The 14,318-nt window shown below is 39.6% G+C and overlaps 2 protein-coding genes across 2 annotated transcripts; one reads left to right on the plus strand and one right to left on the minus strand.

Annotated features, from left to right (window-relative positions):
* The first annotated feature begins 5,321 nt into the window (after positions 1–5,321).
* Positions 5,322–8,001, plus strand: LOC309703236 (uncharacterized protein). The gene is made up of 5 exons (XM_082527961.1): positions 5,322–5,645; positions 5,972–6,066; positions 6,242–6,342; positions 7,062–7,217; positions 7,315–8,001. The coding sequence occupies exons 1-5, from the start codon at positions 5,419–5,421 to the stop codon at positions 7,747–7,749; spliced, it is 1,014 nt and encodes a 337-aa protein (XP_082384087.1). The 5' UTR covers positions 5,322–5,418; the 3' UTR covers positions 7,750–8,001.
* Positions 8,002–11,739: 3,738 nt separating this feature from the next.
* On the minus strand, positions 11,740–13,954 carry LOC309703251 (uncharacterized protein). Its single transcript, XM_082527987.1, has 4 exons — positions 13,725–13,954; positions 13,310–13,401; positions 12,794–12,959; positions 11,740–12,488 (listed from the first exon to the last, which is right to left on the minus strand). The coding sequence occupies exons 1-4, from the start codon at positions 13,843–13,845 to the stop codon at positions 12,349–12,351; spliced, it is 519 nt and encodes a 172-aa protein (XP_082384113.1). The 5' UTR covers positions 13,846–13,954; the 3' UTR covers positions 11,740–12,348.
* Between the last annotated feature and the right edge of the window lie 364 nt (positions 13,955–14,318).

Raw genomic sequence — 14,318 nt, forward strand, 5'->3', positions numbered from 1 at the left:
CATGTCTGTTTTTAGCGCAGTACTGTCTTACGGTCCATAGACCACAAGCATCCAATTTCGATTTTTCGGCCTTTTCCCTTGCATGTGCAGATTTTTCCAGATCTTCTGAATGTTTTGATTATACTGCACGTGATGAGATATTCAGTCATCACAGACATCATCCTTTTATCATTTTTCTGCCACTTATTTGTTGTGTTGCTGGGAGGAGTATTCAAGGTGATAATGTCCAGAACCTCGATCTCATTGGCTACCTTCTCCAGCTCTTCTGGGAGGACACCAAGGTGTTCCCAAGCAAGCTGACAGACATAATCTGTCAAGCATATCCTGGGTCTAGGGTATGTTATATTGTTTCAGAGGGGTCTGCAGTTACAGTGTACCTATTGCACAGACTTCTCACTGAAGTGTAAATCCCAAGTAACTCCACCATAGCAGAAACCCTCTGCCAACTAGCTGTGCCTAGAATTTCCAGAAAAGTTGTGAACATAATCATTGACAAAGGCAATGGTGGCAGAGTCCAACCCAAAACAGGAACAGATTTGACTACTGAAATAGGCTCTTGTTATGGTTGTAAAGGGACTGGTAATGTAATGTAGACCACGCAGGCAAATTCCCAAACATCCTCATAGAGCTGGACCAATGTTCTGCAACCCACACAGAAACAGCATTGCTTCTGAATCTGAGGTTCAGATAAGAGATCGACTCTCGTCTCCAGCACCCTGGCTTAGACCTTACTTGGGAAGCTGAAAGGGGAACCACCACTATGGTCTGCCACTTCAGAGGCACAGACCCACAACATCCAGTGCCTTAATGAATTCAGGGTGAATCCTATCCTGGTAAATGGTAAATGGCCTGCATCGACCCAAGGGGCCTGGCTACTGGATACTCGACGATTATATCACAGTTCAGTGCAGTTTTTTTTTTAATTTAATGATGATTGTTTACTAAATGATTTTAGTATGTTTAATTAAAACTTGATGTGTAAAACATGCAGTTCATTAAAATAAATTATTTCCATTTCAAAATAAAAAAGAATCCCTGAAGTTAAACATACAAGCAGTTTAATATATAGTTTTAACAATGCTTCTAAGAAAGGAAATAAATAAAGGAAAATGGATTTGTAGGTTGAGAAGCAGAGTTGAGTATCAAATCTTCTGAGCTAATCCCAAACAGCTCCACACTTTGACCCTACAATCCAGCTGCTATAGGCAGAATCTGGAGTCACTGCAGAACCTAAAGCTTCACCATGTTCTGGTTCCAGTGCATCATCCTACAGTTTCCCTATGACATTCCCCTGCTATACTTGGCCTTCAATTTGGAGATGGTACTGTAATTAATAATGCTGCTGCTTGCCCTTGAAGAGCCCAAGCTTAAAGGTGCTTTATGGTAGTAGTGTTCACATCACCATGCCAAGGAATTCAGTGTAGAAATAAATCTCCCTGTTAAGCAAGATTTTACATGTTATCATTCTGATGAAAACTACCTAACACACTCTCATTTGTAATGAACTGGTTCTTCTATAGCACTTTTCTACTCTATCTGAGCACTTCCACTTTATACAACTACTTCATTCACCCAATCACACAAGCACTTTTCTCCAAGCTGTTAAGTGCTTACTATCTAACATTCACACTTGGAAATAAAGTGCATTGGAGAGCAACATGGGGTTGGTATCTTGCCCAAGGATATTTGGCAAGCAGACTAGGATTGAACCACCAACCTTGCAGTTAGTAGCTGACCTGCAACCACCCCATTTTGTCTGCTTTTGTTGTTGTTGTTGTTGTTTTGTTTTTGTTTTTTGCTGCTTCACATCTGGTTTGTTGTGCCAAATGATGGCTATGAGTGAATTCATCAGTCTTTTTGTAAAAACATATAAAAAATAAAACATTTTAACAGCCAGTTTAATGCACATTCAGAACACCACAAGCAACACATGAAGCCCACAAACTCTCCAAGTAAGATAATTCACACAGAGTCTCTGATTGGTAGATCAGGTACTTTCCTCAACTTGAACTACTTGGTGGAAGGTTTCAAAAGTAGTGCAATAAAACCCATAAGTCATTAAACAAATGAATAAACATTGACCCCCCGCAGCACTAACAGGGATTGTGAAAGTGTATAAAATAATCACAACTTCTAATCTGTAGTCACATGACTTCTCATAACTGCTGAGTTGAAATCGAAAGAAATAAAGAATAAATAAATAAAAATCTTAGGGGCATTCCCTGGTGTGTGTGAAGGCAGTTTCAGTGTTTACTCGTCATTCGAACAGGTGAAAGGATAGCAGGTGAAATCCAAATGAACCGACTGGCAACAATCCCAGAAAACTGAAAGGACAGGGGAAGGAGAGGGACAAGGGTACTGGGAATCTGCTGACAGAGAGTAGTGAGGGTGATGCAGATGGAGGTGTGCAGTGAGGAAGGAATTTGGCAGAATGACCATGGTGCAGCATGAGCAAAGCACCACAGCACTCGTGCCAGCAAACAGGAGACTGTGAATGGAAAACCCAAACAAGAATAAATCTTTTGATGAAGATAACAGAACCAGAATCACAGCACAGTGGCAAGATGAGAAGATTCTACAAAGAGATATGACCTTCTGTGCAGCAGAGTATGCTGTTGCAAAGACCAAAGTCTTCTAAATTCACATTTGATATCTTTATTTGTGCAGATAATGAGCAGCTTTACTGTGATATGAGGCATGCACTGGCTGCACAATTAGACCAGTTAAAGCAAGAACAGTATTTTTAACCCACAGATTTTCCCTGATATGGAAAAGTACTGTGTATATATATATATATATATATATATATATATATATATATATATATATATATATATATATATATATATATACACAGTACCTGGCAATATTTGGATGGTCCTCAGAGTCACGTCAGCTGCCCCTCTATCTCCAGATGGCAGCGGACCCTGGGATGGCGGTGGCAAAGAAACTCATCCTACTGACTTGGAAGTCAACTACCCAACCAGGTTTGGAGTACTGGCTCAACAAGATGCTGTCTGTTCTACAACTGTGTTACGACTGTGACCGTAATTGTGTGTGGATTTGAGTGTCTAGGTGCTCCTCCGGGATTGACGATTTGGCGTTGGTAATGTGTTGTTTTTGCGTGACTGTTATGTGTTTCCTACTTTACTTTGAAAGTCTGTGTTATCTTAGTGTGTTCAGTTTACGTTTCCTTGTCTCGTCAGTTCTAATTTGCCCCAGCTGTGTTTCCCTCCTGTGGTCCATTCCCTGATTGCTCCTTCTATGTATTTAAGCCTTGTGTTTCAGTATGTCAGGGTCGCGATCTTCTTCCCCCCCGTTGTAAATAGTTTGGCGCCTTGTGTTGTGATGTAAATAAATATCATATTTTGCTTTAAAGAAAATAGTGGTCGATACTTTCGTTTTGGGATGATTTTTGTGGAAACCCGTATTAGTTTTTTCTCGTGTGTTTTTACCTTATTTTTATTTTCCTGCGTTGCACCCCGGTTGCCTAGGCCGGGGTGTAACATATGGGGGCTCGTCCAATCACTGTGGGGTCCGAGGGACCGCTCCAGCCTCCATCAGCTTCGTCTGCCTTCATCCGCCTTCGCTGGGGGGAGGGTCCGTGGGACCGCCCCAGCCTTTGTCGTCGCTGGAGGGTCCGTGGGACCGCTCCAGCCTTCATCCGCCTTCGCTGGAGGGTCCGAGGGACGGCTCCAGCCTTCGTCGTCTGCTGGAGGGTCCGTGGGACCGCTCCAGCCTTCATCCGCCTTCGCTGGAGTGTCCGAGGGACCGCTCCAGCCTTCATCAGCTTCGTTTGTCTTCGCTGGAGGATCCGAGGGACCGCCTCAGCCTTCGTCGTCTGCTTGAGGGTCCGTGGGACCGCTCCAGCCTTCATCCGCCTTCGCTGGAGGATCCGAGGGACCGCTCCAGCCTTCTGCAGCTGGTGGGCTGCGTGTCCGTGTGTGCAGCTGGTGGGCTGCGTGTCTGTTTTTGCAGCTAGTGAGCTGCTCGTCTGTCTTCGCTGGAGGGTCCGAGGGCCCGCTCCGGTTTTCCGTTTCCACTGGAGGACCCGTCCAGTCATCAGCGTCGCCTGCGGGACGGTGGCCGGTGCTGGACATGGAACAAACATTTTTCGTTGGGGTTGTATGTTTTAAATGTTTGTTTTTTTGGGTGGGGGGTATGTTAGGTCTATGCTGGGTCAAGTGTGCTGCCTGTGCAGGTGTTTACACAACCCACTGGTGTTCCTTTCCCAAATGTGCAACTCCAATCAAAGACTTATGCGCTGGTCCTTGTTGTTGCAAGATTTTAACTTGGAGATCAGTTACAAGAAAGGGAAGGATAACGTATTGGCTGACACCCTGTCTAGAGCACTGTCTCCTTGAATTAAACATTTTGGGGTTAATGTTAATTCTTGGGTAAGGGGGTGTTACGACTGTGACCGTAATTGTGTGTGGATTTGAGTGTCTAGGTGCTCCTCCGGGATTGACGATTTGGCGTTGGTAATGTGTTGTTTTTGCGTGACTGTTATGTGTTTCCTACTTTACTTTGAAAGTCTGTGTTATCTTAGTGTGTTCAGTTTACGTTTCCTTGTCTCGTCAGTTCTAATTTGCCCCAGCTGTGTTTCCCTCCTGTGGTCCATTCCCTGATTGCTCCTTCTATGTATTTAAGCCTTGTGTTTCAGTATGTCAGGGTCGCGATCTTCTTCCCCCCCGTTGTAAATAGTTTGGCGCCTTGTGTTGTGATGTAAATAAATATCATATTTTGCTTTAAAGAAAATAGTGGTCGATACTTTCGTTTTGGGATGATTTTTGTGGAAACCCGTATTAGTTTTTTCTCGTGTGTTTTTACCTTATTTTTATTTTCCTGCGTTGCACCCCGGTTGCCTAGGCCGGGGTGTAACAACTGGAAAAGCTCAGACTAAATAAACTTGGCACTCAAAACTAATTTGGGACGATGTGGGGGCCTTTTTTGGCCCAGTGTAACATCGATCTGCATTTATAAGAACATTTTATGTCAACACATTTTATGACAACTTTTTCTGTAAAGTTATTTGCCAATTCATTTGTTTACCTGAGGGTTCCCACATTAACTATGGCTACTATTGGGAAGGATATCCTTGGTTTCTGCACCTTCTCTTCTTTTTTGAGGTCTCTAATGTCTCAACATGTTTGTCTGTTTTTTGTGTGGAATATTTTTTTTAGTTAGTTCTTTATTTATATTCTGCACTAAAACTGCTAAATAAAATATTTTAAAAAATAGATGCACCAAACTTTGTTAAATGATCCGACATGTTAACTGCAGGGCTGCAGCTTCTGCACCATCTACGGCAGCACCAGCAACAAGAGAGAGGAAGAGACGGAGGAGTGTGAAACTAAGGGGTGGAGAGATGTATTTAGGAAGTGACAGATTCAAGGATCTGTAGCTTTGAGTCATGATATGTTGCACTGCGGTCCAAGAACGAACCTAACAACAACCAACCTGAATTTTTACGGATTTTTTTTTTTTTTTTTTGCTATTATTTTTAACAGAGCGACCATGGGTCAGACGCTCGACACCTTATACGCCAAACGTTACCCAGTGTCAGGTGTTGCTCCGGTGTTCGTCACCGCGACAGATGTCTCTCGGCTGTATCCAGACAGAGCGACGATGGCCCCGGCTCACAGGTAACACTCTGCGTGGTTTACTGACTGATGTGTGTGCGAGCTGCTGGTCTGATTTCACTGCTAACGATTCTTATGTTTGGACTTCTATTGTTGCAAATTGCGCGATGTGATCATTCAGTGTCACAGTCTGACATCACAGTGGTAGCTACTGAAACACGAAGCCGCGGATCAAAAAGTTTATATTAAGAAGAAACACAAAACGTGTGCACGTATCCGAAATTTGCGCAACACTGCCGCGAACACACTATTTTATCTTCAGGTGGATTTTCTTTTTCGAAGTGAAACCGTTAAGTGTTCATTCTGATCTGTTTGTTGTTGTTTGGCAGTGTGGCGCCACCAAGCGTGCCAACAAAACAGGAAAAGTGTTACGACCCTCATGACAAAACACTTAAATTTGTCGATGGAGAGGATGATTTGGACTGTAAGTATCACGTGGGCACTTTTCAAAGTGGCATCGAACAGATTCAACTATGATAATAATAAAATAAAATAATTTTACCTGCATTCACATGAACCAAGGTAAAACAAAACGCATCGGCATTTATTCCTGTGATATTGATTTTTTTTTTTTTTTGCTTGTGTGTGATTGTTCTCAGTTTTGTATGAAGGCTTCAAATCTCTCAGAGCTCAGATGTCCTGTGGTCACGCTGTGACCCCGACCTCTCTCACCAACTGGTGTCGCAGGTTGTTGGACCAGGTAGGCCACTGAAGGTTGGCTTTGTTAAAATAAACAAGCAGACATATATAAATGAATAACAAGGGTTGGCAGGGTTGCATTGATTTTTAACAGGACAATGTCACATGAATGTGAATAAATAAAGAAAATTTGAAAACAGTGGCAATTATATCATCGTTATTTTTTGTAATGAATTGGATTGTGACTTTTACTGTCATGTAAAGAGAAAGAGAGAAAGAAGCTACGCTGACCTAAATCAACACACAGAGCAAATTGTAATTAACTGTAAATTAATTATATTATCTCAGCAGAATCCTGCTGCCTGATCATGGAAATAAATAAAAAGGACAGAATTTTTCAGCTCCTGTCTTCTCTGTTTTAAGTTGTTGAATTTAAATCCTTTAAAGTTAAATTGCCTCTGCAATTAAACCTTTAATAGATCACACATTTCTTTTTCAACATGGTTGATTGTGCATGCTGGCTGACTGATCTGCCCTCTGCGAGGCTTCAGTGAAGCTTTGAATTACAGCTTTTCTGTTACAGCTGTGATAATCATGTGTGTGTTTCATCAAATAATTGCCACATATAGCAATACAGTTCTGATGTTTTATGAAATATTTCACTATTTATGATTTTTAATCTAACTTACAGGGGAAAACAAACAACTCATCAAATTGTTTGGTGTTTTGTTTCCAACATGTGAGTCTAATCATTCTCTCACCTCTACATATTTAATAAAGGGTGAAAGCAGGTTTGTGTGTGGTGGTTCTGGTTGTGGTGCTGAGTGGACTTTTGCAGAGGTTTGTAAAATGGCTCTTCTGGACCCTCAAGAAAAGACATACTTTCAAAAAACAATGGAATTCAACGTTGCCAGGCAGACAATTGCTACTAAGTTGGTAAGAGTTTCATTTTAATATTATGTTTACTGTAAATGTAGAATTGTAATTAGACATTTCATCAGGTATTAAATGTCTCACATCTGTCTCGATGTAGTGTCCTGGATGTGGATCTTCTGTGACGAGAGAGAATGGATCAGACTTGAATGTCCTCTGTAAAGTGTGCACAGCAGTAAAAGGACGGCCGTTTGAATTCTGCTGGCAGTGTTTGAAGGAATGGAAGGGTGCACGGCTTCGAAAAGACCGCTGTGAAAACAATGGCTGCTGCAACCCGTCACTAGACACATTAGAAAAATGCCCAGATATGACATTAAATTCATATCATGGTGTCTGTGTGTGTCCCTCGGTCCGTGCCTGTCCCACTTGTGGGTTACTGTTGGAGCACAGCAAGATACTTTGTAAATCGGTTGTTTGCCCTCGATGCAATTTGAGGTTTTGCTTTGTGTGTCTGAAGAAGCCTGTTGAATGTACAAAAACCGGGTGCATTCTTGCCCCCAGACAGACCTCTATACCTGTTTGGCACAAGAAATAATGGGAAAGAAACTTAAACACTGTGTGTAAGCACATGCTGTCCTCTGGTTAGTTACACATATAACCCGTGTCATCTCCTTAACACACATTTTTGTTTGTATTCCTAAGTATGTGAGGACTGCTCTTGTTTCCTCTAAACTGTTCCGAGCAAACTTCTCTTTTAATAAAACCTTGCTATTTTTAATAAAAGTTAATATAGAAATGTAAATAAAAACGCATCTCTGGGAAGAAAACACTGCAAAACCATTTTTAATCCTGTGTATTTTTCTTTCTTTCTGCCATTTTATTCCTTAGGTCCTGTAAGTGTAACACTGTCATGTAAAATGTGATCCTTTATGGTACATTCTTTTTTTAGTGGTACAAATGAAATGAAAATACAGTAACTGAGTTAAAATGCTGATATTTTCATTATTGTTAGGTTACTCATACAGTGTCAGCAGGAGAAGGCGTCATCACTTTGTGCTGTTTGAGTAGGAGAATGGAGGAAAACCTGTTTTTATTCTGTTTTTTTATTTGTACCCCAAAAATCTGATAATAGACAACATATACGTTTTTAACTCTTAATCTGAGTAAAGTTTAGCTGTTTGAAGGTTAACTTAAATTTCTAGTTTCAGTGTAATTCCAGGGGATCAGTATATGTTTTACTCTATTGAAATGATTTAAAAACATTTCACAGAAGATCTTCTATTTCCTCAAATCCAAGTTCTGATATGTGATATTCCAAACTGCATCCAGAGCAAAGGAACAGAAAGGTGTCTTGCCCTTTTCCCAGACATAAAGCTTTATCAGGCAAGGCAAAACGTCCATGCTTTCACAGCCACACTGCTCTACTCATTTAGTGTTTGTCCATGTCTGCTTCAACCTCTCCCTAAAATTGGTTGTGTTCCTCTTTGCACCAGGTTTTCCTAATCTTGATCTTTGGAAAATAGCCACTTAAATTTCTAGTTTCAGTGTGATTCAAGGGTATTTTTTACTCTGTTTAAATTATTTTGAAACATTGTTAACTTCTTCACATGTAAATCACAGCATTAATTGCACCGAGGTAAACATTTTAAAGAAGAACTTCTATTTCCCCAAATCCAGCTTATGATATATGCACACCTCAGAAAAGCAGGCCTGAGACTGTGAGATAAGGGTGAGCTCTCAGCCACTGCCTTCAGCAACTGATCGTGGTGCACAGGTAGTGTGCGGGCAGCTGCTGAGATGGTGCCTGCATTGCTATGGTTTCCGGCAGAACAAAAGTTGTAGAAAATACACATTAAGTTATAAACATGGAACCCAAGATGATGTGTAAACCAAAAAGTTCAACTAAAAGTAAAACAAGTAAACAATGCTCATCATAATGCCTCATAGCTGAGTATAGAAGTAAATCTTGTTGTACAACATAATTCAATTAAGATGAACACTGGAAACCACCCAACAACTAAAAACTGCCCACACCAGTGTTTGTTATGTAACCAGAACAATGTTTCATTTGGTTTATTTGTTTCTTTACATCCTGGTTGTTGTGCCAAATGGTTGCTGTGAGTGGATTCAAAAGTCCTGTTGTACAAACATTCAGATTAAATAATTTTAACATCCAGTTTGATGCACATTCAGAACATTGCAGTGGCACAATATCACAATAATCCCCCAAACGCTTCAAATAAAATAATAAATCCAGGTCATAACACTAAAAACACAGCACCACTGGTCAGATCAACTTTGACTACACCATGCAAGTTTACAAAAGATAAATGGATAAACCCCATTAATCATTACATAAATAAATAAACCTGGACTCTCAGCAGCACTAACACTTTTATTTATAAGTGCTGATCTGCAGTCGTATGACTTCTTGTAACTGCTGGAGAGAAACTGAAAGTAGCAAAAACAAAATAAACAAAACGATCTTGGGGACGTTCCCTGGTGTGTGCAGATGTCAGCATCTGTGTTTACTGCTCAAAACTGAGAAGGATAACAGCTGGGATCCAAATGAACAGAGTGTGGATAATTCTGGGAAAACTGAACCTTTAAATTTGTCTACAGATAATGTTGTTTCACTATGAAATCAATAAAAGTTTGATTTCTACAGTTTGTTGGTTGCAGGGCAAGATCTTCTAAATTCATTTTTTCCTTCTCAGTGTTTGTGCAGGTAATGAACGGCCAAACGTGGCTTTACTGCGATGTGAGTCATGAACCGATTACACAGTTTGATCAGTTAAAGAATTTGCAGTATTTTTAAGATCCTTCCACTCATTTTCACTTCACTTCATGGACTGTGAGGTCTCAAAAGCTTCAATTTTCAAAACAAGCTTTTTCATATCTCAGTTATTTTTAGGTATTTGAGCTGAGCATGAAGAAGCTGGACTGAGAATCAGCACCTCCGAGTGTGAGACCACAGTTCTCAGCTGGAAATGGGTGGAGTGCACATCAGCACCACTGGTCTGGATTGAGCTGCTGCCCTGAGTGGAAGATTTCAAGTATCTCAAGGACTTGTTCATTAATGATGGGGGAGTGGAACGAGAGATTGACAGGCACTTTGGTGCTTTTCTGGTTTCTTTATTTATTTTGCAATAATAAACATAGGAAACCATTTTGTAGGCCTGGAATGAAGGCTATTAAATAAGCATGGCAGGGAGTTGTAGAGTGCCAGAAGTTTTAAGCAGTTTTGCTATCATTTTCTCATTTTCTCTTCACACATTTAGAACAAGTAAAATGACTTATTGTTACATGGTATCGTCATTACTGATAGGGTCGTCTAGGGCACAACACCATCCCTGGAACAATCAGAGACAATTCTGCTACAATGGCAAAAGCAAGACGCACCAGAGCTCTGTGTGTGATCTCGTGCAGGAGAGAGAGAGCGAGACGAGCGCTGCTCCTGCCGCTTGAACCCCAGTCCCTCTCATTTAGCTCCCCCGGGGCACTGCTCTTTACTGTGGTACATGAATATGCATAGGTTCATTAACATATGACATCTTACACAAGCATACATGTGAACAAAGAGTACCTGCCTCTGTGTATTTGTAAGTACGCGTGTGCGTGTGTCAAAATATGACTCTGCGAATGACTCCCCAAAGCTAGGGTTCCGGTGCTAGGAACACAGCGGACCACCTAAACAAAAGGCTCATATACTTAAACAGATACAGAGTAGGTGTCCTCCCATAGTATAAATCAGAAAGAGAAGGTACGACCTCTCTCATGACCTAAGAATGTGTGTCCATGCCAGAATGCAGTGCTTGCAGACTACTAAGGATCAGACCTTCTATCAACATACAATTGATTATATACCTCTAAGCATATATGAGTATGTGTTTCTAAGCACAAATGACAATCCAACAATATAAACCTAAATTACATGCCCAGCACATCTTACAATTCGAGTTATGTGCAACCAATGTTGCATCTTCTTTTGCTGACTATTAAAGACTAGTATGTGTGTAAATATAAAACACAGCATTTATCGCCAAATTTGATGCATACATGTGAACAAGTTAGCAACACCTCATTTGATGTAAACCTTTGGCCTATTTTCTTCCTGCCTGCTTATTGATTGGAGCTCATATAGATAAATGATCTTATTAAATGTGATCCTTCATAATACTTTATCAAAAAATGCGGTCCAAATGTGCCAATGTTGATAGAAGTATTTACAGGAAGAGAAAATCTAGTACAAATTTTTCTCAAAATTCAAGTTGAAAACTGGAAGCCTTTATATTTAATTTTCTCTATGACTGTCTGACTCCTCTGAGACAGTCTTCTCTGTTATCAACGTTAAAAAATGCAAACCAGGAGAAAGCGAGATTTCTATTTCTTTTTTTCTATATTTACATTTTAGTCGTTTAACATATTCTGAGGATTACCTTAATTGCTTGGTTGCTAATAGAACAAAACATGCTGCAGAAAATAAACACATCAATTTAAAAACTTAATCCAGAATCATTTGTGCATCAACAAGTTTAATTATAACTGAAACACATAAACAATGATCATCATGATGCCTTTCAGCTCAGCTTAGAAAGAATTTATTAAACATGATTTCAAAAGCTGTCACTGACAGAAAAAGTGGAAACTACCAAACATTCAGGCATCAGTGATCAGAACATTAACATTTGCTGATATGCTTTATTTATCTACATCAGAAAAGGATAATGTGTAAAATGGGAACCTGAAAATACACTTGTTATTTCAGCATTTGTTTTGTGGATCTTGCTCTAAGTACCATTAGATTTATTTTGATTTCTTTCAAAAAACGTAATAATCTAAGGTCACACACACACACACACACACACACACACACACACACACACACACACACACACACACACACACCCCTCTGACTGTGAGCACAGAAGGTCCACCAACTTGTTGTTATAAAAAAATAGAAATTTACATGAAAAATGTACACAATAATTCATCATTAATTATTCCAATTAATATTTAATTAGTGTCAAGCATAGATATGACACAAACCGTAAAATGTAAAGAAAGTGCAAAGGAGAATGAAAACCACAGATGTCACACCAATGAGAATCATGCATTTTGTTACTTATGTGTATTTATAGTTCAGTGTTTCCTGTAACTTTGATGCATTCAGATGAATTTATTGTTGACTCCTTCAGCCTCCATCAACTTTCCTCGTCATCTGCACAGCTGAGCCGTCTTTGATTCCACAATCGGCCAGTGATGCAGAGTTGTCATCCAGTGGCTTGCCATTAAAGTGCAGTTTGATATTTTCCAAAGTGTAATCTAGAAAAACTTAACACAGATAGGGAGGGTTTTACTTTGCAGTTGCAGCTTTAGACTAAACATAACTGCACATATGTTATAAATAATCATATTATCTTCCCTGCATTAGAGTTTGATTGAAAATAAAGGTGACTGGTAGCAGTTAGCAGCTAAGCAATTTTAGTCTAAGTGACCATACGTATAACATAAAAAAATAAAATTAAATAAAATTAAAAATAAGGTACATACAAAACCAAGTTTTTGAATGTAGAATCACTTAGTAGTGATAAATACATTTTTTTAATGTATTTGTTTTCAGTTTTTAAGTAACCTACCAAGGATGAAGAGCTTTTTCAGCACTTCCCCTTTAAAACAGCCCACAATCATTGCTTCCAGCTGTATCTTGTGCAGCCAAATCGAATGCCTCTGACCATCAGGACAGATAATGATGATTTCAATCATTCCTAGGAGATGAAGCCTTAATCCTTCCAGGTTCTCCATCTTAAGGTTATGAGAGGTGACAGTTAGTACCTTTGTTAAACAGCGCTTAACACATTTCTTAGATTACATATCATAACAACAGAACAAAAACACAATTTTCTTTTTTTAGAAACATGTCACCGGTTTTCTAAGTGCAACAATTTTTGAAATGCAATGAGCAACTTCAGAGTCAGTTCATGTTTTTATACCCAAATATAAAGTTACGATAAAAATGTAAGATAAAAATTTACACAAAATTAATCATTTTTCCACGTAGTATTAAATTAGTGTTGAGAGTGAAAGGAGACGTGACATGTGAAGAAAGCTCAAATTAATGATAGACTCCTTCACCCGCCATGAACCTTCCTCACCGTCTGCACAGCTGAACTGGGCTTGATTCCACATTTGGACAGTCGTGCAGAGGCGTGGTCATGTGACTTTCCTTGATCATTCTTTGTGTATCCTAAACACACATAAGACGGGTCAGAGCGGATTTTACTTTGCAGCCTTCAGACTAAATATAGCTACAATGACATTATAAAAAACTATATTATCTTCCACGCTTTAGAGTGAACAGTAGCAGAAGTTATTGTTGAAAGTAAAGGTGGACGGCAGCAGTTAGCAGTTATATTGATATTATACAGGTCCAAGTAACTGTATGTGTAAATTTCATGCGCTAGAGAAAAACGCAAATGCAAAACATGTTTTAAAACATTGAATGTAAGCTCACTGAGAACCGATAATTTCATTTTTTAAGTTAATTAATTAATTAATTAATATTTTTACCTTCGTTTGCGCAGATTTTCAGCACCCTCTTGACGTCGCTCAGGGTCACGTCTGGCAGCTGGTTCATGCGCCGTTTCACCCCCCTCATCGGTCTCACAGGCAATACAGCGGCGGCACACATCACTTTGTTAGGAAGTCAGGATGCGATCCTTTCAGGTTATCAGTCTGAAGGCAACAAGTTGTGCAAGGTGTGTTACCAATTTGTTTAACTTCGCCTGAGGGGCGGGGTTGTCCATTCGTTGTTTCCTTTCAACCAGGAAATAACATTGTAAACATATAAACATGGTATTGATCTGATCTGATGTTCATTAGTCATTTTGTATAACCATATAAAAATTAAAACATTTTAACATCCAGTTTGATGCATATTCAGAACACCACAATGACAAAAACAACACATGAAGCCCATGCACAAACTCAGATTATCCAACCAGTCTCTGATCTGTAGATCGGGTACTTTCCTCAACTTTGGCTACATGATGCAAGGTCCCAAAAGTAGTGCAATCAAACCCAAACAGATTTATTTATAAAATAAATAAATAAACCTCAAATCCCAGTAGCACTAACACGGATTATGTGAAATAAAAGTGTATA

This window comes from Aulonocara stuartgranti (genome assembly GCF_965226115.1).
Source record: "Aulonocara stuartgranti genome assembly, chromosome: 3".
NCBI lineage: Eukaryota > Metazoa > Chordata > Actinopteri > Cichliformes > Cichlidae > Aulonocara > Aulonocara stuartgranti.